The 25184-nt window shown below is 51.9% G+C and overlaps 3 protein-coding genes across 4 annotated transcripts; all 3 read right to left on the reverse strand.

The window, feature by feature from the left end:
- Positions 1 to 5290: 5290 nt before the first annotated feature.
- On the reverse strand, positions 5291 to 6959 carry RPP25L (ribonuclease P/MRP subunit p25 like). Of its 2 annotated transcripts, none has more exons than XM_003943834.4 (2): positions 6854 to 6959; positions 5291 to 6133 (listed from the first exon to the last, which is right to left on the reverse strand). In XM_003943834.4, exon 2 carries the CDS (start codon positions 6100 to 6102, stop codon positions 5611 to 5613), a length of 492 nt encoding a protein of 163 aa, XP_003943883.1. In that variant the 5' UTR covers positions 6103 to 6133; positions 6854 to 6959; the 3' UTR covers positions 5291 to 5610. The 2 variants fall into 2 exon arrangements, with proteins under 2 accessions (XP_003943883.1, XP_010330028.1); XM_010331726.2 differs by lacking the exon at positions 6854 to 6959 and adding an exon at positions 6615 to 6847.
- A 1418-nt stretch (positions 6960 to 8377) lies between these two features.
- On the reverse strand, positions 8378 to 15303 carry DCTN3 (dynactin subunit 3). Its single transcript, XM_003943828.3, has 7 exons — positions 15148 to 15303; positions 13501 to 13585; positions 12713 to 12799; positions 10868 to 10951; positions 9547 to 9605; positions 8875 to 8934; positions 8378 to 8707 (listed from the first exon to the last, which is right to left on the reverse strand). Exons 1-7 carry the CDS (start codon positions 15241 to 15243, stop codon positions 8618 to 8620), a joined length of 561 nt encoding a protein of 186 aa, XP_003943877.1. The 5' UTR covers positions 15244 to 15303; the 3' UTR covers positions 8378 to 8617.
- A 538-nt stretch (positions 15304 to 15841) lies between these two features.
- ARID3C (AT-rich interaction domain 3C) lies at positions 15842 to 23659 on the reverse strand. The gene is made up of 8 exons (XM_003943827.4): positions 23440 to 23659; positions 22234 to 22620; positions 20239 to 20311; positions 18326 to 18509; positions 17885 to 18174; positions 17143 to 17325; positions 16816 to 16905; positions 15842 to 16350 (listed from the first exon to the last, which is right to left on the reverse strand). The coding sequence occupies exons 2-8, from the start codon at positions 22546 to 22548 to the stop codon at positions 16250 to 16252; spliced, it is 1236 nt and encodes a 411-aa protein (XP_003943876.1). The 5' UTR covers positions 22549 to 22620; positions 23440 to 23659; the 3' UTR covers positions 15842 to 16249.
- Positions 23660 to 25184: the final 1525 nt, after the last annotated feature.

Here is a 25184-nt window from a genome sequence, read left to right on the forward strand (position 1 = left end):
AGATAGAGTCTCACTCTATCACCCAGGCTGGAGGGTAGTGGCTCTTTCTTGGCTCACTGCAACCTCTGCCTCCCAGGTTCAAGACATTCTCCTGCCTCAGCCTCCCAAGTAGCTGAGATTACCAGCGTGTGCCACCACAACTAGCTAATTATTGTATTTTTAGTAGAGATGGGGTTTCACCATGTTGGCCAGGCTGGTCTTCAACTCCTAACCTCAGATGATCCGCTTGCCTTGACCTCCCAAAGTGCTGGGATCACAGGTGTGAGCCACTGTGCCTGGCCTCCATAGGGAAATTACATATGTGGCTATAGCCCTCATGGGGTTGGAGGTTCTGAGCCCAGTGGCTACATTTGTCATGTTGTGGATGATCATTAGCTGTTTGTTAAAGAACTGAGGAGTCACTGAGCACATTAAAGATCAAATTCCAAGTCTCTGTGTCTTGGGACTCTTGAGGCCTTCTGCACAGAACCTGGAAAGGAATGAGCTATCCTTTTGCAAATGCTGCCACCTTGTGGCTGAAGTCAGAAGTGAGTGTAGCCAGAACATCACCTATCAATGCAAGAGCTGGGCCAGGCAAATATTACAGTAAGGAGAGGGGAGGTAGGCCCCAAGGGAGTGCTCAAGGCCAGCACCAGTGTCCTTTGAACATTCGTGATGAATTTCAAGCAGACAGAATGACAACAACAAAGGTTCAGAGGCAGAAAATCTTATGGCACTTGGGAAGGGTAAGTGTGGTTGGAGCCTAGGGTCCAAGGCCAAAGAGGGACTAAGCCATGGGCAGAGGCCAAGCAAAGGGGCCCTTTAAAACCACCTAGTGAATGAACTTGGATCCTGTCCTCTAATCTTGGCATGGAGACTAAGGGAATAAAGAAATGACAAGGTCAGATCTGAGTATGGCCCCATATTAGGGGGGCTCAATATTCATTCATTTACTAAATATTTATTGAGCACCTACTATGTGCCAAGTGATGTTCAAGATCGTTAGGTTACATAGGGAATGAAACAAAGATCCTTGTCCTTTTGGAGCTTATGTTCTCATCCGGAGGAGACAATAAACAAAAGTGTTATTTTAAAGATGTGTACATATGATAGAGGATTAAAAAAAACTGGGGGTGGGGGGAAGGCAGGGTAAGGAAGACTGAAAGTGCTGGACTACAATTTTAAATGAAGTGGCCAGAGTAGACCCCATGAAGGTGACATTTTATTAAAAACTTAAAGGAGGGAGGGAGAGAACAATGCAAGTATTGGGGGAAGAGCATTCTAAACAAAGGGAATAGCCAGTAGCTTGGCTTGGGGGAGAGCTCTGGGAAGAATGAAGCACGGATTAGTATGGAAACTGCCACCTCTAAGACAGGTAGTGAGAATGCTCAACACATTCCATCCTGGGTGACTCCATTGCCCACCAGGATGCTCCCCACCTCACCTTTCCCAGCCTCAACTCACCAGCTTCAACTTCAGTGACTTCCTCCAGGCCCTCCAGCTAGCCACTCTCATGGCCACGAATCCTATCAGCTCTGAAAACCCTCAATTTTATTAATACTTTCCCACTCTTTAGGTGTGCCCTCCACTCCCACTGCCCACCCCCTGCCAAAACCAAATACTGATATCTTCATCCCCAGTAACTTAGAATGTGACTTTATTTAGAAATAGGGCCTTTATAGAGAGAGCCAAGTTAAAATGAGGTCATTAGGGCAGGCCCTTATCCAGTATTAAGTGGTGTCCTTACAAAAAGAAGAAATTTGGACACAAAGACACACAAAAAGGTAAGATGGGGTGAAGACACAGGGATATGCCATCTGAAGATTGGCATGATGCACCTGTAAGTCAAGCATGCCAAAGAATGCTGGCAAATCACCAGGACGAGGCAAGAAAGGATTCTCCCACAGATTTCAGAGGGAGTGTGGCCCTGCTAACACCTTGATTTCAGACTTCCAGCTCCGAACTGTGAGACAATAAATTCTGTTGTTCTAAGCCTCCCAGTTTATGGCACTTTGTTACAGCAGCCTAGGAAACCCATACAACTACAGCATTCCTGTCCTAGGATAGTCCATCTCACCCCACCCCATCTTCATGGGGATCTCCAGGCCACTGTGCCCTGTCCACTTTCCCTCACTTCCCTCCTAGCACAGTTTGGATGCCTTGGTCCTTCTTTACATGCCCTCTCTTGCTAGTCTCTTCATTAATCTTCCATAATTCATGCCTATCTTAAAATCAGTCTGGAAGAATGTAACTGTGCTTTTTTTGAATCCTCACCTATCCTGTGGGTACTGCTAGAGCTCACACACCCTGACCAACAACCCTATCAGCCTACGCTGGGCTTTTAGCCCTGTCTGGTCATCCTCCTGCACCCCTAGATATTTCTCCCAATTGCAACAACCATCTCATGCATCCTTCCCTCCAGCTTCCTCACTCCACTTTCAGCTATAGAGCTGGACTACTGTTTTGAGAAGATAGAGACCTTCTGAACTCCCTCATGTCCCATCTTCACCTCCAGACCTATCTGCCTACATATCTGTCCTAACTCCATCCCTCTTGTTGCAGGAAGTCATCCTTCTTCTTCCCTTGAGAGACCTTACCGTCAAGCTTCTGGGTCCCATTTGCTTTTACCTGCTCAGGAACATCATACTGTGAGTTAGCCACAATCTCCTGCATCCTTCATCTCTTTTCCTACTGGCTTCTTCTGTCTGTGAGCCTATAAACATGCTAAAGTCTCTGCTAGTATATTAAAAACTACAACAATAACAACAACAAAAACCAACACTCTCTGTACTCCACATTCTTCTCCTGCTATCTATCACCCCTCTCCACCCATTCACAATCCAATTTCTTGAAAGAGCTATCTCTATTTCCTTACCTTTTGTGCCAAGATGTGACCTTATGGTGGCAGAAGCCACACTGCAGTGAATTAAGGAGAGAGTGGACAGAACTAGACACAACTCTTGTGCTGTCTTGTCAAGTTGGTCAGCTTTCCTGACTCCAAAGGGCTCATGTCTCTGGTCCCCTCCCTGCCATTCCTCCTACAGGCCCCATTTGGGTCCTGTAGAGACCAAAGAGGGAGAGAAAATGCCCTTCCTGGGACTCCAGAGCTTGCAATGCTACTTTCAGCACAGATCACCGTGATTATTCCATGTGATCCCTCCACCCTGGCCATCAGTAGATGGGATGAGATCATCAGCCAAAGGTCAGTAATGTGCAAGGTAGCCTGCCTGGCCTCAAAGCTCTGGAAATCCAGTGATACTCAGAGAACTGCTGTTGGCAGAAGACACACAAGTGAAGATGTTCAGAGAAAAAACAGTATGCAGAGGCTGAAAGGGAATAAAATCCCTGATGACAGCAAGACACCTGAGTCACTGCCACTGCAGCCATAATTGCCTTTAGGGGTGTATAAGACGCTTCACAACCTGTGCATTTGAGAGGCCTGGGCTCAGCAGCTACTGAGGTTTTCTCTTCTAATATCATCTGACTCCTCATCACCTGCCCACCCCCAGGGTCCTCCACATCACTCAGAGCTGACCTATCTTTGAAAGCAAAGGATGCAGTATTTAAAATTTTGACCACTGCCTGCTGGCCCTGCGGTCACCTCACCCCTCCTCTAAGCCCTCATTAAGACCGTCAATCCCCCAGTTCTCTCTCCCAACATCTCAATCCCTCTTGCCTGATCTCAGTTAAGTATTATTTCAAAATCCTTACATTGCTGGGCCTACGCTGCTACAATGTGAACCCAGAAGAGCCCCAAACTTCTGCTTTCCTCATGACTGGACACCCAGGCTGCTGGACACATTGGAGAAAATCTCAAGATCCATGGGAGACCCAACTGATTCAGTTCTTCAGAGTTCACTACTGCCCATAATCCTGCTCTAGTTCCCATAGCACCCCGGCTACTGATGCAACATTCACCTCTCTCCTCATACCCCTGACCGGAGAGTTTAAGGCCAAGGTGAAGCAGAAAAGGAGCAGCAAAGGGGAAAAAAGGCAAGGATGATACCTGAAGAGAGATGTGGGATTGAAGTATTTTTCGTTTTGTTTTTTTTTCGAGAGTCTTACTCTGCCACCCAGGCTGGAGTACACTGGGGCGATCCCGGCTCACTGCAACCTCTGTCTCCTGGGTTCAAGCTATTCTGCCTCAGTCTCCCGAGTAACTGGGTTTACAGTTGCACATCACCAGTCCAGCTAATTTTTTGTATTTTTAGTAAAGACGGGTTTCACTAAGTTGGCCAGGCTGGTCTTGGCCTCAAGTGATCCACTCATCTCAGCCTCCCAATGTTGGGATTATAGGCATGAGCCACTGCGCCCAGCCTGTTTTCTGTTTTTGAGACAGGGTCTCACTCTGTCGCCCAGGCTGAAGTACAGTAGCACAATCATGGTTCACTGCAGCCTCAACCTCCCAGACTCAAGCAATCCTCTTGCCTCAGCCTCCCAAGTAGCTGGGACTAAAGGTACACACCACCATGGTGTACACACCAGCTAATTTTTGGATGTTTTTGTAAAGACAGGATCTCACTACTATGTTGCCCAGGCTGGTCTTCAACTCCTGGATCAAGGAATCCTCCTGCCTCAGCCTCCCAAAGTGCTAGGATTACAAGCATCAGCCACTGTGCCCAACCCAGTTATGTTTCTAAGATAGAAAAAAGCATGTTTGCAAACTAGCAGAGTTGAGGATAGATGTGTATACAGATAGGTCTGGAGGTGAAGATGGAACATGAGGGCGTTCAGAAGACCTCTATCTCTTCAAAGCAGGAGTCCAGCTCCATAGTTGAGATCGGGGCAAGGAAGCTGGAGGGAAGAACGTGTGAGATAGTTGTTGCATTTGGGATAGGTAAGTCATTAATAATGATAATAGTAATTAACATTTAATAGCATTATGTGCCAAGGTGGTTTCTAAATGTCACATTTCTTTATTTCACCTCATAACAACCTCATGTGATAAACAGTATTGTATTCCTGTTTTATGGATAAGACCACTAACACAGAGTAGTAACTTGCTAAGTGGCAGACCAGGACTGAAACCCAGGCAGGCTGGTGCCTGAGTCCATGCTCACAACCACTATACTACACTGTATGTTGCAGATGGTGAGAAATGTCTGACCGGGCACTGTTCCTACACCAGCCCAAAAAAGGTACAAACAACTATCCAGGGAATTAACTATATTCAGTACTGACTGAGGCTTCTTATCTACACCAGATCCTCCCAGCATCAGCCTGAGCCTAGTCTTCCTCCTCCCAATCAGCTCCCAGGGGGTAAGGGCAGGGACTCCCATTTCTTTAATCCCACTCCACATAGCAGGCTGAGTAGAGTCTCATCAAATAGGTAGAAACTTTATTTTCTAAATCCCTCCCTGGACCTCTGTCAGAAGGCAGTTCAGATGCACTGTAGGTAGAAAGCAGAGTAAGCCCTTCTTTAGCAATGCAGAACTTGGTAGGGGCTCCACACCTGTCACTCTTCACAGCAGTCCCTTCCCACATGCCAGAGAGAAGGGAAAGCATGACAAGGGCGCCCACCTCTGTGGACTTGAGCCTTGATGGGGATGTCTAGCAGTCACAGGGCTTCTCAGAAAAGATACACACACCTCAGACATTCAGGCCTGGAGAACAGCCTGGCTGAGCAGGTCTTCAGGATCGGGTATCTCGAGTCCTTCTTCGGGTACGAGGGCCAGAGCTGGAGCTGGGCATGGAACCCAGGCCAGGGGGTGCTCCTGGGGGTTGGTAGCCACACTCATTGGGGTCCAAGGGGTCTCGGCTGAGCAGTACCCACACTGCAGGCACATGGCGGCGCACTGTGAGGGGGTCCAGGCCTGTGTCAGGTGAGGTTGGGACCCAGCTGTCCTCAGTCTGCAGAAAACGTAGCTTGGTGAGCTGGTGTAGGCCCGGGATCCGCCGCTTCACAATCTCAGCGCAGCTGACAGCTTTTCCTGCAGCCCTGCCGGAACCTGAGAACACCACATGCCGTGCACTGCCGCCCTCCAACCGACCCAGCGCCAGCCCCAGCAGATTGCGAAGTTTGCTGCCATCTCGGACCCGCATCTCAAGGGTATCAGGAGGTAGCTGGGGCACTGGGGACGCCGCTGGGAGCTCCACAGAGCCAGCTTTCCGGTAGTGCTCCATCAGTTTGCTGTCTTGTGACTCTCGCTGCCCACTGCACGAAAGCATCAGATGAGTGCTCGGCCATGTGCCCCTGGTCACTGTCCACCATCTCTTACCTCCCTTCAGTATGTGGCCCTGCTCCCCATTCCATACTTCCCAGAAACAGGATCGTATCCCCTGGTCCTTAGCATCTCGTGACAAGGGCCATGCCTGCCTCACATCCGGGAAGGGGATGTACCCCATACACCCCGGTCCTCTATAAGGGCCATAACACCCCCACCTCCAATCCTGGAGTCCCAAAGGCAAGACAAAATTCCCCAAACACCGAGCTCTTGGGATAACGCCAGGACCCCTCATCCCAAACTCTCCGGAACTGGAGCCTAGTCCCGCCTATCCTGGATTCCTTGGAACAGGGCCTGGAACCCTCACCCGAGACTAATACCAATAGAGAGCGCTCCTCGCTTGCGGCATTACAAGGACAGGGACAAGGCCCTTCGCCCCAGGGCCCCCGGAAAACAGCCAAGGACCCTTACCCAGTGCTGCCCCCAAGCAGAACTGACTTCGCTCTCCCAGAGATTACCAGGGTCTAACCATATCAACCCAGGTCACTCAGAAATTCAGGGACAGAGGCTCGACTCAGAAGGCTGCTCGGGCTATTCCAAGACAGCCTTGGTCGTTTCCAGGGTCCTGCCGGCCGCTGTGGCCAAGCAGCAGGCGTCCCCTCTCCCACCACCTCCGAGCGCCCGGCTGTCTGCCCGGTTCCAGCTCTCACCGAAGCCGCTTCACTGTGGATCCGGAGCCAAGATGGCGCGCGGGCCCAGAAGCTCCAAGGCCGCGGGGCCGCGCACGCCCCGACGGGGCGGGGCCTGAGGGGCGGGGCCTGAGGGTCCGGCCGCGAGGCAACTCCGCCGGGAAACAGAACCACCCGCAAGGCCGCCCCGGAGCAGTCCCAGTGGGGCTGGGACACCAGCGCAGTCTCCAATGTAACGCCCTAGAGGGAGGCAGGAAGATATCCTGCGGTAGAAAGGAGTACGTTGGAGAAGTCCTGCGTCTGAAGGGGAGGGATCTGGCTCTTAGAAGATGGGGAGGGCTGGCGCTACCTGTTGAGCAAGAGGGGAGCAGCGGGTTTCACCTTGAGTGCGAGCAGGAGCTTCAGTTTGGAGCTCATCTTGAAAGCTCTCATCTTGAGAGCTCTACACCTGCCAGAAAGCCAGACCAGGATGAGTTTAGTTCCCAGGCCGCTGTTGCACAGGTGAGAGCCTTCGTTACCGACTTCTGAGCTTCGACCTCATCCTGTGGGCGCTGGCGGACCAGATCTTGTGCAGGGAGCCGAGGATTGGTGGGGAAATCGGGCCGCAGCCCCTGACGACACCTGGCTGCGGAGTCTGGGGGCTGAGAGGGCAGGCTACGGAGTCTAGTATGGTGTCTGGCGTATGATCGGCGCTCAAATATTTGTTAAATGATTTGTTAAATTAACGAACCAGAGAAAAAGCAATGGGAATGGAAAAAATTAGGTTGGGAGATGCTAGTAGGTAGGTCCAGTTTCGAGTTGGCGACTGTTTGGACGGAGAAGTAGGGAATTCCGATCTAGGATGACTCCCAGATTGCAGACCAGTTTGGACATGCTGAATTTGAGGTGCCAGTGAGGTCGCGCAGGCGGGGCAGCCAGCGGGTCACTGGAAAAAGGGTCTGGAGCTAGAGCACTTCGTGAGTCCACAAGGGGGCAGCAAACATTTGATGGAGTGCTGTGCCAATCTGTTTCTCAACGTGCTTGCCCCAGCGCCCCTACTTCCCAACTTCCCCTCCCCAGGACCAAAGCTTCCTGCATCCAAACCTCTTAGGCTGCCCTTCTCGGCTGGTGGCACCAGGTAGGCTCCCAAGGGAGAAATTTAAAGGCTCTTCTCTGCTTTTGCACATGCTGCTCCCTTGGTTCTGAAAGTCCCTGCACATCATCTACCAGGTCCCTTCAGTCCCTTTTTCTTTTGTGCCCACCTGATAGGACTGCCCTTTTTCTTTACTGTCTATCCTGCTAGCTAGTGCAGGGCAGGGATTAGGTTAGCCCCATCTACTCCCGTCATCTGACATTTGGAGGTCTCTTCTTAGTAAATGTGGGTTAAATGGATATATGAAGGAATATCCCATTCACATCATCAAATGAGAGCCTTCATCTTGAGAGTGCTACACCTGCCAGAAAGTCAGACCAGGATGAGTTTACTTCCCAGTCCAACCATTAGGCGGGCTGACAGTTCTGCCCCTCCCCTGACCCCCAACCTAAACCAGGAAGCCAGCACACTCCTCTAGTCATCTCTATGGTTTATTGTCACTGGAATAAGAACACTGATAGCGGGGAGGGTGGGTGATGCAAATTGCAAACCTCAGGTAACCTGACTTCTAACTTTAGAGCCCCACCTGAGTACAGAGAGGTGGGCCTCAAATCCAATAAATACAAAGCTTCCTTTGCCTTGTAACAAAGACGGGTTGGTATAGGGCCCTGGAGCCTGACTGCCCAGGCCCACCCTGGGATGGGGAGCAGCTGTCACTCCTCTGCTGGCTTCACTTGCTTGGTGGCCTCTAGCTGGCAAAGTAGTTCATCCCACTGCACGAATTGCTTGGAGAGAAGCATTGTCTGGTTGTAGGTCAAGGTGAGAATAGGAGTCTGAGTGAGGAAGTGAATGGAAAGTGGGGAGCAGGCAAATACAGGTGGGTGGGATGGTATGAGAGAGAGCTAGAGGTGGGACAAAATGACAGGGCTTGGGGACAACACCCAAGGTCCTAGTTGAGCCAAAAGGATACAGTCTTATTGTATTCCTCCAGGAGAGCCTTGGACTCCTCAGTGATCTCCACACACTGGTCCTGTAGGGCCAAAGTGTAGCATAGAAAGGAGCCCGGCAAAGCCCTTATCTTACAATACACTTCCTGCCTCGTCAGGGACTCCCACTCCCCATAGAGCCTAAAAAAGATGATGCTGAATCCCAAAGCCAAAGGAACAAATGGCTATGGGAGAACTTTCAGGCTACAGGATGGGTTCCCTAACAGCACTTCAAAGACTGATTGAAAAGGGAGTGGCCATACATTAAGTAAACATTCCCCCTAGTGTATGTCTCCTCTTCTTCTGCCCTTATTTTTGAACTCTCTTTGAACTTTACACTAGGGCCTGGGAATAGTGAAAAAAGAGCTCCTCCACTCATATTCAAGGACATACCATCCCCAGGAATTCTTGGGTACCTCCCAGCCTCAACCTTATGGTGTCTCAATAAAGCCCTGCTCTGGGAGGCAGAAGGTTTGGACATGAACCTAGGCAAGTTCCTTTACCTCACTGGGGCATATGGAAGATAAAGGATAAACCCCAAAGTTTCCTCTGAGCTTATATCAGAAGGGCCTGAATTTGCTTCCCCAGGTGGCATGAGTGGGGACAAGGGGCTGTGCCACCTCTATCTTCCCTTCTAGTCCTCTACCCTCCCATACCTGCTGCTGAATGTGGATCTGGGCCAAGCGCTGCAGGCGAGCGGCATGCTCAGGAACGGCTGTAAAACAACGCACACTGCTGGATGACGCTTGTGCCCTCCCCCGGGACTGCTCAATAGTCTATTAGGTCTTTGGCAGGATTAGAGTATTGAGTGGAGAAGCTAAACAAACGCCAGACTTCATCGACCGCTGCAGCTGGAGGTGGCGGTGGGGCTCCCTGCCCACTCCAGGCTTACTCCAGGACCCATTGGGGAGGGGAAGATACATGTCCCGAGGAGAAGAAAAAACCTTGGGGTTTCCAGTGTTGTTCCCTACCCCACCCCAGTGCTATAAGCAGGACCAGGTAAAGAGAGCTTTGGCTATCATGGGAACTGTCCCTTTGCTCTCAGCCCAGCGGGGCCAGGTCTGCCTGGCCTATGAAATAGGAGGCCTGAAGATGGATGCCAGGTCCCTAAGCTGGAATCCAACACCCTGAGGCTTGGCCACCATGCTGGGCTCAAAGCTTAAGGCTGTCAGATACTCAGTGGGCAGCTGATCGGGGTAGGGAGGGGGAGCTGGGAAAAATACCTCCAAAGACAGACAAGATGGATATCTGGATTCAATTAAAGCCACTGTCTGCTCGTCAAAGTCCAGGCCCAGGGACTGCTCTCAGCAGTGCAGCAGAAAGAATTCACATACATTCATGCACCTGGCAGAGACTCTGATAGTAAAATCTGGGTTCTGCAGCACCTTGAAGGAGAGATGCTTGGGGGTGGGTAGAAGGCAGAAGGGAATCCCCAGAGTTGGGGACTGCTAGAGCTTAGGCTAGTGTTCTCAGGCCCAAATTGCCTAAGATCCTAAACTGGGCTCTCTACTCTGGTAATTTTAATCCAGAGGATGTGGCAAGTACCCCCAGGGTAAGAATAAAGATAAGGAACTGGCCAGGCACAGTAGCTCAAGCCTGTAATCCCAGCACTCTGGAAGGCCGAGGTGGGTGGATCACATGAGGCCAGCAGTTCAAGACTAGCCTGGCCAACATGGTGAAACCCCATCTCTAATAAATATAGCTGGGTGTAGTGGCACACACCTGTAATCCTAGCTACTTGGGAGGCTGAGGTGGAAAGTTCATTTGAACCAGGAGGCAGAGGTTGCGGTGAGCCAAGATTGCGCCTGGGTGACAGAGTGAGACTGTCTCAAAAAAAAAAAAAAAAAAAAAAAAAAAAAAAGAGGTAAGGAACAGACCCAATCTGAATCCACACAACCTGAAACACAAAAAAGTCTTGCCCATCCATCCACCCACCTTCCCAACCACAGTAGTGACGTTGCAGCCCCAGAGACATACCTTTGATGTGAGCACTGTCCAGCATGGGCACCAAGGTGTTCAACTGTTCCAGGAGCGAAACCTGGGAGAGGATAAACTGCTCCTCTAAAGCAAAAATGGACAAGACAGTTGCAGTGAAGCAAACCTGGGCATTGCTACTTAGCCCATGTAAGGGCCTGAGGACTTGGCAAGGGAGATGGCTAGGTCCTAGAGCTTTTGGCAGGGACTCTGCCCACTGTCCTCCTCTCTAGATGCACATTTTCATTCTGCCCCCAACTTTCCTGGATGCCTCAGGTCTGACCCATTTGAGCCTAAGGAGCCTCTCAGTTACTCCATATCCTACCTTTCTCCAAGGTTTAACTTCAAGGCCTCTTCTTCTAGTCTCCTATCAACAAACTCAGGGAATACCTTCTAGGCTATAGGATACAAAGTACTTCAGACTTGGATCCCCATACCCAGAGGTCCCTGGGAAGATCTGAAAAAGGAGATATGTGGCAGACTACACCAGGCAGGTTCTGTTCAGTGGCTCTCAGAGGCATAGACAATTATATGCCGAAGGAGAGCTGGGACAGTAATGGGAGAGTCCAGTGAGGAAAGCAGGATCTGGGCTAGGCCCTGTACGCACAGGGGGTTTCAATGCACTGAAATCCATATAGTGGGAAAGGTATTCAAGAGGGAGGACTGTTATGTGCGAATGCTTAGAGGCAGGAATGCTTGTCAATTAGTAGAGGAGAAAGAATTCAATTAGCTGAACTGGAGCAGGGAGAGCACAGGAAACAGAGTTGGATGGGAGGGTAGACCCGGCAGACTGGAAGGCTTTGAATGGCAGACTATGGAATTAGGACTTTATCCTAGCAAGGCAGGAGATTCCAAGGTAGGCAAAGTGACATGTTGGAAACATGTTTTTGTGACAGTGAGACTGAACCACATGCAAGAAGGGAAAGATCAGGGTTAAGAGTATGATTTAGGAGACTGTGCAACCGTTCACATTGCAGTGGATGCATAGTTCCTGAGGTAGTGCCACAGGGAGGCATGGAGAAGCTGGACTCAAGAGTCAGTGCACTAGAAGATCTGTACTTTGTGCTTAAGCCATGGCAATTGATCAAGAGCCTTTTGGGAACTCTGACAGCTCTCTTAGCAGGAGCTTCCCAACCTTATCCAGTCCTCAGTGCTGCATTGCACTGATCAGTCTTCTGGGAGACTGATCTCACATTTGGGTTATAAGCTCAGGTCCCTGAAGCAGGAGGGACTCTGTCTCCCCTAGCATGGGCTGTGCCCATGAGGGCGGGGACTTTCTGGTTCACCACTGTATGCTTCCTCACCTAGGATAGAACCTGGATCAGAGTAGATGATCATTCATTATACATCTTTTGGATGAATAATGAAGCTCAGAAAACCCTAGCTTATAGAGTGGCTGACTGATAGCAGACATTGCTAAGGCAATGGTTCCTGCCTAGAACTCTGAAATTGCAGCGCTTTCTCACATGAAAGAAAGATGTTGAAACTCATGCCAATATTCTCTCTTTTCTTTAATGGCAATGCTCTCTGCCCCTATCCTTTCCTAAAAGCTCATCTGTCTAGTGAGCAAAAGTGAGGAAGGTTCTGAAGGAAAATCTAAGAGGCAGGCTAGTGATAGAACATTGGACTAGCTCCCACTGTGGCTGACACCAAGGCCTGCAGCTGGTCCAGAGGTATACTGTACTAGAGGATCCGTAGGATTCTCAACCCAGAACCAGGCCACAATTCCAGAGAGCAGCATCCAGGGGTTGTATCCATCAGAAGACTGGATGGGGAGGCCATCTCTTTGCTTAACCTACCCAATGACCCACATCCTCCAATGCAGGTACACATGTAGCCCAGCATTACCTGCTAAGATGAACTGCAGCTTAGAGGCATCAGGTATGGCAATGCGGTCGATGTACTCAGGATCCAGGTACTTGATCATATCTTCAACTAGAAAAGTAGCGAGATGGAAAATGGAATAGGGTTGGGGAGTAGAGCTGTCTTATGAAGGATGTTTGTCAAGTGGTCAGCCTTGAGGAGAGCCTTCAATGAGGAGCTGATACCCAACAGTGCCGCATGAGCAGGGCTCCACCAGCCTCCCTATCCCCACTTCCCTATCTCTCCACTCTCTTCTCTTGAGGTCTCTTCTGACCTCAAGCTTCAGAGCTGAAAACACAATTGCCACCAACACTCTGGGCCCTCAGCATTCTCACTGACTTATCCTCACCAAGGGTAGAAGGTCTCTTTTCTCCTAGATGCCACCAAGACAAGTCAGAGCTTTGTCTAATTTCTAGTTACTAAGCAGGTTACTAGCTCTGACATAACCAGGCTCTCAGCGTTTAATTTGTTTCCTGCCTCTTAACCTTGCCTGGGAAATCCCATACCCTGTTTACCCTCCTTCACCAAGAGAAGCTTTCAGGCAGAGCGCTTATTTATAACTAAGGACACTGTCATGGGCTTGAGTTTTATCCACAAGGTAGAAAATCACACTTCAATTTACCAGTTGAATTGGGTGCAGGTAAATGTTCCCATAATCTTTCTATCCCCAAAGGGCTATTCCAGTGACCTACTGAACTGAAGGGGCAGGGCCAGGTCCCAGGAAGCCTAGGAATGGGATGTTGGGCAGGTAAGCATATCAGGGAAGCACTTACTCTTTTTGTACAGAATCTTCACCCTTTCCCTCTTGCTAGCAATGTTCCCCAAAGCCACCTGCACCTTGACCAGGCCGTCAGCCACCTGTAAGGGAAGTGGTGGTTAACTGCAAGATACACTACCTGGCTCAAGGCTTGGAAGAGTTAAAGAACCCTTTTTCTTCCAGATTCTCTAGGTTGGCCTCCCTTCTCTAATACTAAAGGAAATGCAGCCCCATCTTCTAGGAATACTTAAAGTGGAGAGAGAGAGTCATGTACTCCTTGGGGAGATTAAAATATGGGGGATATAGTGAACTATTTTAGAGTTTATGGGATATATAGTATACACAATATATTTTCTAGTTCCTAAGCCCTGGGTCTGGGCATGAGAAATGCAAGCATCCTCACTCATGCCTTCATGACCTCTAGACTGGCTGGCCTACCTCTAGCCCTATCCCCTCCAAAATAACTTTAGTGTGGGAGATTAAAGAGTCCAAGATAACTGGGATAGCAATGATGGTGCAATCACTGAATTAGGGAATACAGAAGAGAACTGGGTTAGGGAAGAGGAAAGGTACAGTTAAGAACCTATGAATTGAATTTGAGATGCCTATTGGATATCCAAGTGGAAAAAACTCCAGTAGACAACTGGATATACAAGTTCTCAGAACAGAAATCTGGACCAGAGATATACATTTGAGACACATTGACATGCAAATAGTAATTGACACCACAAAGGCGAGTGAGCCTACCCAAAGTTTAGGGGTAAAATGTAAGGAATCCCAATATTAAAGGGTCAAATGGAGGAGACTAAGGAAGTGACTGCACTCACCCAGTCTTTAGGGCAGAGGGTGAGGAATGCGAGTAGGGAGGCAAATAACTCTGAGAAGCAGCAGTGAGAGATAAAAGGTAAACCAGGAGGGTGAGCATCAAAGATCCCAACGGAAGAGAATGTTTGGGAAGTTAGTTCTGAAATGGGAGCAGTCTGCTACTGGCAACTAATTTCTCCTTTCGTGTACAGACATCATTACCTTGGATGCACTTAGCTCCAAGATATGTCTGACACGTCATCAGAAGTTCTTCAGTAAAAGGTCTTCCCACAGTGGAAATGGGAGGAGAGGGCACCTGAGCTTCGTAGTTGTCAAAATTCCGCCACTAGTATAAAGTAGTGCTAGTCCACATCTGAATACCTAGTACCCGTTCCTTCCTAATCCTGGCTCTTTCAGACCTCACCTCTCACCCTTTGGACCTTTCCTTATGCACCTCTGCTCTGTCTCCTCAGGGGTCCCATGGACCTCTTCCTGCACAATTCATTTAGCAATTAATTACGCAGGGCTCCAGAAGGGCCTTCCTATCATAGACTTCAGCTCTTACTGAAACTCTCATTAGTCAGCTTCTCGAGTGTGTCAGGTCTCCCCGACTAGCCCGCGAGGGCAAGGGCGGAGTTTTAGTCAGAGGAGGTACTGAGCCCACTCTCAGGCTTAACCACCGCAGAGCTCCTTATGAGAATGGACCCCCGAGGGTCCAATCGGCTCTGGGAAGTCCCTGACCTTTGTTATTTCAAAGGCTGGGCTGTGGAGAACAGGACTGGAGCGGTTGCATCCCGAAGGCCGGGACAGCGGACCGCTATTGCTCTGCTCCAGAAAGGGACCGGACCAGACTACTCACCTTCCGCGAGCCGCGCGCCCCGCCTGGCCCATACACCCAGCGCTCCAGCTCTTCCACTCGGGCTTGTAGCCGCTGCAAGTCAGTCACAGCCGCCATCGCTACTACCGACCCACCTCAGCCGGGAAACAGCCAAAGGGCGGGACGTCCGTCCAAATAGGAAGGCTACCCAATCCGACTGCACGAGCGGCCCTTTATGCAGGAAGTGACGCCTGATTCAGGCCTTCAGTGCCGGAAGTTGCTGCTTGGAGCTGTCAAAAAGCTGATTACCTTGGCAACGGCTCTGTTCCAGCCCTCCCCTGGCTTCTAACGCCTGGTTGTCAAGACAACCTTTGCTTTTCGGGTGCCAAAGCTCTTTCCCTACGCTATTCCCTGAGTTTGCACGTTTAAATACACTTACTATTCCAGAACAGGTACATTCCCATAGATAACATCATTAGGAGGCTCCTGAGTTACCATAAACTTTTGGAATCTTCTAAGGTTCAATTGATTAAATGACTTGCCCAAGGCCACCCCGCACTATAGTGACAGATTGGGACTTGAACTCAGGCTGTATGATTCAAGAGACGGAGCTCTTCTATTCCCATGGAACTTTGCTATTCTGCCTTCCCCTCTGAAAGCCCCTGGCCCAAGGCAGCCTATGTACCATGTAATTCCTCCCCATCTCCCATACCCAAACAAGAAAGGAGGCATCAGAGAAGGAGGGATCGCAGCTTTATTGTCTAGGTGTGACCTGAGGGATGTCTTTCACAATACCCCAACCAAACCTTTCACTTGGTTCCTGAAGAGAAGCAGAGCCTACTCAAAGGGGTAGGGTCCTAGAGATGACATTGATAGAGGGGACACATGAGGAGATGATGGAGGTTACTGAAGGAAGAATCCTTTGGTAGATACTGCTGGAATTGGCCAGGGAGGAAGTGCCCTCCCTTTACAATGAGGTAGGTGTAACATCAAAAGAAACTTTGGTTTTAAGTCCACATGGCATGGGAGGTGTGGTTCCCTTCCAGGGCTGGGTCCCAGAGTGGGCAGCCTGAAAGAATCAAAGCAGGGGGTCTCCTCCCCTCTCAGCAATGGAGCTGGGACTCTTAGTTTCAAGTTGGACCTCTCAGGGCAAGGTGCTGGAAGGGGGCCCTGTGGAGGGTGGGGGTGCAGGGTTGGTTGGACCCTGGGAAGCTGGCACAGGCTGGCGACGGGCAAAGAGGACACCTGGCAAAGGGGTGAGAAGATGGTAGAGGGCAAAAACAAGCAGGAGGGGGTAGGATATGGAAACAGAAGAGGAAAACAGAAGTAAGTGTTCTGGTTGCTAGAACACTACTACACACGTACCCCTGTCACAAACCAATGAGGACAAGTTCCTTGGGTCAGTGAAAGACTCCATTGCTAATGTAGATACCCTCAAACAAGTAAACAAGGAATATTTATGCTGATACATAGGCCCATGACAAGGCAGACATCCCCTGGTACCCATGCCAGAGAGTTCATGCCTTGGATCCCATGCCATATGGACACCCCCTTTAATCCATGCCAGTCTAGCAATCCCCTGAATCCTATGTTACCCATGCAAGTTTAGATATGCCTGAACCTCATGCTAATAGAGGAAGTCTAAAATCCCCATGCCAGCCTAAATGCCCCTGACCCCATGCCATTGTAGACAGCCTGCAGTACCCATACCAGTGTAGACCACCCCGTTGATCTCTAGGGCCATGTTGATACTGCTGATGCCACTGCCTGCCAGATTAAGAGGCCCATCCAGCCGCTCTTCTGTCCAGGAGGGGGCAGAGGAATCACGTTTTGGAGAATCAGACTTCAGACTTATTGATAGAATTTTCCCCCACCATTCCTATAGTCAGCCCCCATTCCACTTCAAACCCACCCCTATACTCACACAGTTGTCTATAGAGGAATCTGTCTGCCCCATCTCTAACGCCTGTCAGATGATGGGTTAATCCTCCCTCAGTGTACAGTCCCAAAGCCCCCTGACAACAAGCTCCTCCTCACCCCTCAGGGGAACCTTGCCACGGGGCAGGAAACTGGGGTGCATGCCAGATCGAGGTGAGTCCATGGGCCCCATCAGCACAGCTCTTTTCTCTGGGGGCTCCTCTGGTGCCAACTTCTCCCGTGTTGGTCCCAATGCCAGTCCCACAGGCAGTGCCAGGCGAGGGGCTGGAATTCCACTCTCCTCTAGAAGAACATGTTATTCAGCTCCCCTGGTCAAACCAACCCATCTCTGCATTTGCTTCTCCCCCAGGCCTGGGACCAAAAGAGGTACACTCAAGCTCATGCACCAATCTCTCATCATTTGATCTATCTTCCCACCCAGAGCCTCAGCCTGGAAGCGCTGAAGCGTTTCTCTAGAGCCCAAAGGACCAATGCACATGTCTAGAGAATTTGGGAGACTGTTTTTAGCTGTTGCTTACTGAATAATTCAGATAGCAAGAGGCACGAACTATATCCAAATAGGAGCACTGGGTGGACAGGTAAGGAATGGAGATGCTGTGATTAAAGGACCTTTTCTTGAACTTCAGCCCCCCACACCTCAGTAACCCGTACCCCAGAGTTCTCATTTGACCCCAAACCTCAGGACCCCTAAACCTGTGACCCCCAAACCTCAGAGGCACGTCAGACCTTACTGCTCCCATGCCTCAATGCCTCCCAGACCTCGGTCCCCACACTGTAATGGTTCCCATATCTTAGCGCCCACCTCAGAGACCCCTAAACCTCCACCGTTCTCCCCTCGCACCTTTCTTAATAGGGCATGGACTCAACTGAGCGCAGGCGTGCGCTGGCAGGCCGGAGGCGGAACCCTGGACCGGGCCAGGGCTGGACGCGGTCGCCGGAGGGGCGGGGCCAGGACCCATGGCTGGACCCTGAGCGCCCCGAGGGGGCGGCCCTGACAAGCCGAAGAGAGGGGTAGCGGTGTAAGCATGGCGACGGCCCTCGCGCCGATTGCTGTCTATGGCGGCCTGGAGCTCCCCTGGCGAGCTGAGCGCTCTAGTCTCGCACTCGTACGGGTACAGGTACTTCATATACCTAGGGGCGGACAGCGGGCGGTGAATGTGTGGGAGGCTGGGCCCAGCTGGTCAAGTTCCACACCCGGACTCTCGCCCGGGACCGGACCCGCCCCGCCTTAGCCCGACCCCGCGCCCCCTTCCCTTCCTTCCGCTCGCGCCCTGGGCCTCACTGGGTGCGTAGAGTGAAGGCGGCCGAGGTGATGGTGGTGGGTAGGCTGAGGCCGCGCGTGACCTCCCGCCACACTTTGCGGTTGATGACTTCCACCAGGCCGCCCTTGGCGGTCACCAGGCGAAACAGAGCGTACAAGTCCAGCACCTGCTTCGCCATGATGGGCACGCGGTTCACTGGCGTCCCTGGTGGGGAGTGGGCTGCCGTCAGGACACTGAGACTAAGACCCTGCCTGCGGCATTCCCTGGGGCTAATACAGGGCAGGAGTCCCGGGGAGCGGGGGCGGCGGGAAAGAGGGAGACTCGGGGGAATGGGATTACAGGCGGAGCCCACAGAGCTCCAGGGCCTCTTTTTTAGCAGGAAGGACAGGAGGCTAGACCAGGAGTGGGCGAGGTTCTGTAAAAGGCCAAATGGCTAAGTGATCTGTCACAACTACTCAACACTGTCATTGTAGCCCGAAGGCGGCCATGGAGAATACTTAAAGGAATAGGCGCAGCTGTGTTCCAATAATATACTCTGAAATTAGAATTTCACCAGTCTGGCGATGTTATTTGTCTTTTAATTTTGTCCCCCAACTATTTAAACAAGTAAAAACCATTCTTGTATTGCAGGCAGCTGGGTTTGGCGTGCAAACTTTAGTTTGCTGTCCCCTGGGGTAGATCGTAGGAAGGACTTCCGGACAGTGCTGAAGAGCCAGCCACCCCTAAGCAGCAGCCCCTGGGTAGCTGCCCAAGGCTGGGGTATGACGGGGGAGAGAAGAATCAGCTCCCGCCTCGGCCTGCCGACTCCGCAGCCCGCGCCGCCCCCGCCGTCCAGTCCTGACAAAGGGGCCTGTCTGCGCTGAGCGATGGGCCCCAGTTAATTCCTTACCGATCCCGTCCCCTTCCGCCGCGCCTTTGGACCCGAACAATTAGCTGCGGCCTGATTAATGGGGGAAAATTATCGGCCCCGAGGGACCCTCTCCCCCTGCAGCTGGAGCGGTGGGAGGCAGGGACCGAAGGGAGGCAGAGTTAGTGGGGAGGGGCGGGCAGGCAATGCTGGGATCCGTTCACATCCGCTACCCCAGTGGAGGGGAGGCCTCGAGGAAAGGCCAGAGAGGGGACACTGGAACTAGAATGGGCCTCCCTGGGAAGCAAAAGGACTTAGGGCCCGACTGAGGGTCACTGGGAAGGAAGGGACCCGAAAGGGGTGCTGGGGCTGGGGTGGGGGGGGGAGGGAAGTGGGCCAGCAGCTGCACTAAAGAAGTGGGCGGAGGGTGGGGGGCGAGCAGTGCAGCCAGTTAATTAGCGGCTTATCAGGCTGCGCTCCGAGTGAGTTAATTAGCTTTGTAGAGAGAGATAATGAGTTAGTGTTCGGTCCCATGAATCTGGGGAGAAGCTGAAGTGATGGACTGCCGCCCACCCTGATGTCCTACTGGACCCTTTTGCCTTCTCCAGCTCTGACATTCCTGGGAACGAATTTCTCTCCTCCTCCACAAGCCCAACTCATATAGTCACAGCCCACCCCTTGGGAAGTCCTTCCTTCAGTCTAATCCTAGTCCTTCCTGCTGGACAGCACAAGAGGTGTCCCCTGCCTGAATCAAGGGAAAACAGGAAAGACATGGCTGGAGGAAGGACCCTGGACAGAGAACCAAGGCATTCTCAGCCCTCCATTTCTGGCTCCCACCCCAGGCCAGCCTCCCATCAGTTCCTCCTCCCACCCTCCCAATTGATCCCACACTCATTAACCTGCCAGTGGGCTGGCTACTAATTAATCCTGGGTGGAGGAGGGGGGCAGGGTCAGAGGTTAAAGATGCTATTGAGGGCAAAGGACAGGTGCTGCCAAGCTCAGGCCTCTGCAGGGAGAACCCAACTGGGTCCTCAAATCTGGTAAGGGGGCAATTCCAGGGCCCTTCCCCTATGTCATGCCACTCACCCCTCTTTTGCATGAAGCTAAACAGGTCATCCAGAAATTCCTTCCTCTTGGGGTCTGCATCGAGCTCATACAGCTGGGGAAGGATTGGGGTCATTCTACAGCTCTGTTGATCCCCTCTCCCTCCCTGGACCCCAATTCAGGTTGTACCCTGAAGAAGGGCCCCTAGCTGAAGGAGTCAGTAGGATCTCAATGTGGACTCCCTGGCATTAGCATTAGGCTCTCTTCTCCCTAAGAGCAGGTAGAGGTGCCTTTTTCCAGTACATACAGAGACTGGCCCTGGTAGTGGTGCCCTGGGCAGTTCAAACCACCCATCTTGGGAGTAAGGGAAGAGAGGAACAGGATGGAGCTTGGAGGCTCAGCCTGCCCTCTGGGGCTCAGTTTTCCCCCACCCTCATGGGACATTTAGAGCCCCAGGAAGGAAGCTAGGCTAGGTTGTATTCCATACTGAGGAGACAAACATATATCTGATGCTCTGATTCATTCATTTAAGAACTTCATGCTGTTCACATCCCTGTATGCCAGGGCTGGGGGTGGGTGAAGGGCAGAGATTCTTCTAACACACCCCTCAGGCAGGGTGATGCCCAGAAGCTCCTAGGTTGACACCCAGGGCCCCTCAGCTCATCTTCTGGTCTGATCACCTTTCAGAGGCAGTTACCCTGCCTACTACAGAAGCTGCTATAGAGGCAATGGCCCTGTGCTACCTAGGACCTGTGGGGTCAGAGTTTGAAGGATCCAAAGGCCTTCTCAACTCCTCCCAGTCATCTGGAGCCCCACCTCCTGTGTCAGCTCCCAAATACCAGCCAAGGGAACCATCCCTAGAGTCACTGACCCAGAGTAACAGTCCTTGAGTAACACCTATAAATAATAGTCCATCACTCCATCCCCATAAGAATCCTCAGAGTAAAAAACAAACAAAATACCCATGAGTAATAAACCCCAGATCCACCTTTAGAGCCACATTCCCACAAAAACTGAGCCCTAAGTCTTAGGTGGATACTCACGTATAATACATACACTCTCCAAGTAGTAATCCCTAGAATTATACCTAGGAGAAACAGTGTCTAGTGCCCCATCTCCAGAACAGAGCCCTGAGTAACACTCTCAGTTTTACACTAATGCCAGAGTACTAGTCACAGGTTAATGCTTTTAGAATATAGTCAGACCAACAGCCTACAAGTTAACATCACCAGAATAGTACACCTGGGGTCACAGCCCTGTGTAACACCTTCATAGCGACAGCCTTGAGTAGTGTCCTTAGAATGACACCCAGAGGGTTCTCCAGGGAGAAAGAACTTCAGATTAAGGCCCTGTGAGTGGAGTCTTGTCATTCCGAGTTGCAGAGGAGCCCTTTAGTCACACTGTTGCTGAGTGACTATCACAGGCTAGGAACTATCGTCCATGGAACTCAGGCCCAGGAGAAGGTTTGCATGTGGCCGGGGTAAGGGGGGTGTAACAGGAAAGAGAGGAGAGGTGTGTCAGCCTGCCAAGGCAGTGACAACCTCCATTCTGTTTCCAAAGACAGAGGAAGCAACTGGGAACCCCCGCTGGTCACTGGAATATGACCTTGTGACTTGATGTGTGAGAAGATGGGTAGGGTGACGCTAGCATTGGAATCAACAGCCCCCAGACTGCCCTCCCTCAAAGGTTCCTACACCTGGCTGGGCATGGTGGCTTATGCCTATAATCTCAGCACTTTGAGAAGCTGAGGTCGGAGGATCACTTCAGCTCAGGAGTTCAAGACCAGCCTGGGCAACCCAAGGAGACCCTGTCTTTACAAAAGAAAAATTTAAAATTTAGCCAGGCATCTGTCTTTCCCTTCCTGTCACTATCCTCCAGTTTTCCCTCTGTCTTTCTCTAGGTCTTTGTGTCTCTGTGTCTCTTTTCATCTTGCAGAGGGTGGTGCTGTGGGTGGGTGGGCTGCTAATCGCCTGGCTCTGCTTTTGCCAAAATAGGGAGATAGGAGAGAGGGCTTGACATCGAGGGGGTCGGTCCTACCTGCTTGAATTGTTCCTCATAGGTCCACTCGTGAGGATGGAGTCCAGGGGGCTGGCTAGAAGGCGAGCTGGGCCCCTGGGCCCCTGGACGGCTCTCCTCAGCTGCCTCCTCCTCTGCTCGGGCTTCCTCTCCCTCCTCATCTTCTTCAGCATCTTCCTCTTCCTCAGCCCCAGCCTCCCCCAAGGCCCCCTCAGGGGCCTGTAGGGTCCGATGGTCAGGCAGGGGAGGCTGGGGTGGCAGCATCAGGCGTGGAGATGCCAATGGCCCCACCCCCTGGGCCAGCCGAGCTGCCTGCTGCCTCTGCAGGGCTTCCATGACAGCTTCCAGGCGCAGTCCCCCAGCTGAGGGGGGCCCTGGTACCAGGCGGGACCCCGAGGAAAGGGCCGCCTGTGGGGGAGGGAATTATGGATGCTGGGCCCTGCTGGCCCTATAGCCCCCAACACATGGGGAGGTGATCATAGATTCAGGGAAGTGCAGGGGTCACAAGGAAAGAGGCAGAAATATAGCTTTCCTAGAGGTGAACAGAAATAGGACCAGACACAGGGAATCAGAATGGCCATTGACCGAGGACTGGGAGACTGAGCAGATCAGAGAGGGTGACAGGGACCAAGAGATATCAGAAATGTCGGAGGGAGGGAGAGAGAAAGAAAAGAAGGGGAGATGTCTGACAGAGATAATGACAGGGAGATGTGGAAATAGAGATGGAACAGTGTGACAAGGAGAGACAGAAGTGGAGTGACACAGAGATTTGAGAGGGACCAAGATGGAGAGAGGCAGAGATATCAGGCAGAGGCAGGGTAGAGAGACAGAGGTGGAGAGAGATTGGATACTGGGCAGAGAGACAGGGAGGGTAAGAGAGATAGAGGAGCAAGAGATAAATATAAAAGATCTAAGTGACAGGTAGCTCAGAGACGGACAGAGACAGAGAGACAGAGGCGGAGATAGACAAATAGTGAGACAGGGGTTGAGAGATAGGGAAAGAGCAAGATATCAGGAAACAGAAGAGATTAGAAAGAGACAGTGAAATAGAGAGGGACCGACAGAGACAGGGACGGGATAAACAGCCGGAGAGAGGGGCAGAGGACAGGGACCGAGGAGTCGCGGGAATGGAGGGCGGTGGGGACGGGCACCAGACCGGACGGGCAGGAGGCGGCGGAGCCGCGACGCCCGGCTTCCTCGCTCCGGGCGCCCCGCCGCCGCACTCACCTGCCTGGCGTGGCCCGCTGCCCCTGGCGTCTCCACGGCGCTGCCTCTGCTCCGCCCGCCTCCCGGGCGGCCCTGGCCTTTGCTGGGTCCCCGCGGTGCGCTCCCACCGCCCTGCGCTCCTCTGGCCGCGGTGCGCTCCCTCGCCGTGCCGCTTGCGGCGACCGCGGGGGCGGGACCCGAGAGGGGCAGGGCGGGCGGGGCCCTTGGGGAGAGGCCCCTGTGGGCTCCGCTGCTCTCAGCCCCCCAACAGGTGTCTCCCACCTTCCTCTAGCCAGCTGCGGAGGGCAGGGGGCCCTGGAAAGCTGCGGGGGAGTCGTGAGAGAGTGAGGGCTCCACCGCCGCCGGACTCGGGACCAGAGCCCCGCCCAGCCTCATAAGTCGTGCCTCCGACACCCACATTCAGCACTGGGCTTCCACACACAAACAGCCGGGTCCACACACCAACACACCTTGTCACAAGTTCAGGCGCACAGCTTCCCAGTCCCACACGTTCAGTGACACGGTTACCACAGTGTCAATGGCCTGGGCAGGCTGTGATTAGGAGGGGAAACCCTCTGCAGGATGCTGGGATGAGTGTGGAGGGTCTGGTCAGAATAGAAGCTTCTCCCCTTGCGGTGACCAGTCCTGCCCTGCCCACGCGCTGTCTCCAACTGCAGGTATGCTGCAGTTTGCACACATTTGTGCACATGGTGGTGGACCCACACCTATGCACTCACACACACTCAAGAGGTCTTTAAGCTGACTGCACACCCGCAGCAGGGTACAAACACCCACAGCATGCAGGTACACAGCCATACACAGTTTTTCTCTTTTGACGTTCTATTATGGAAATTTTCGTTTTCTTTCTTTCTTCCTTTTTTTTTTTTTTTTTGACAGTCTTACTCTGTCACCCAGGCTGGAGTGCAGTGGCGTGATCTGGGCTCACTGCAACCTCGGCCTCCCAGGTTCAAATGATTCTCCTGCCTCAGCCTCACGAATAGCTGGGATTAGCTGGGATTAGCTGGGATTACAGGCACCCACTAGCAGGCCAGGCTAATTTTTGTCTTTTTAGTAGAGACAGGGTTTCACCATTTGGCCAGGCTGTCTCAGACTCCTGACCTCAAGTGATCCACCCTCCTCAGCCACCCAAAGTGCTGGGATTACAGGAGTGAGCCACCACACCCAGCCTCTAGTATGAAAATTTTCAAACATAGATGAATGAATAGTATAACAAAACAATAATACTCATCATATGCTTGTTTCAACAGTGACTGGCACTTCACCCATCTTCACACACATTCTCCACGCATGTGTACCTGACTCCCACATCTGTATCTCCAGACCCCCTCAGCCCACTGCTTTGGGCCCTCCCCCTAACTATTCCAAGATGCTGAAATGCTGTTCCTTATTTGGGGGTCCTGAGTAGCAGACCTCTTAGAATTTCTGCTCTGAGCAGCCTGGACCCCACTCCCCTTGGGCATCCTCATACTTCCTGTTTCTTCTTGTGCCCAAGGGGACCACCTACCAAATGTGAGGACCACTATGAGGTGATGTTAAGTGTGTAAGTGAACAGCAGGTGTCTCTAGGGGTGACATCTGGCATAGGTATGAAACTGTGGTACCAGAGACTCTCCTGACCTCAAACCCAGAGGGCAGGAATCCAGATATGACCTTTTCCTCCTTCCTCCTCCTTTTTCCTCTCCCAATCAGTCCACTTCTCTCAGCCTCAGTTTGTTCTGGCTCAGACCATCAGCTCTTCTGACCAGG

Source organism: Saimiri boliviensis, chromosome 2, assembly GCF_048565385.1.
Source record: "Saimiri boliviensis isolate mSaiBol1 chromosome 2, mSaiBol1.pri, whole genome shotgun sequence".
NCBI lineage: Eukaryota > Metazoa > Chordata > Mammalia > Primates > Cebidae > Saimiri > Saimiri boliviensis.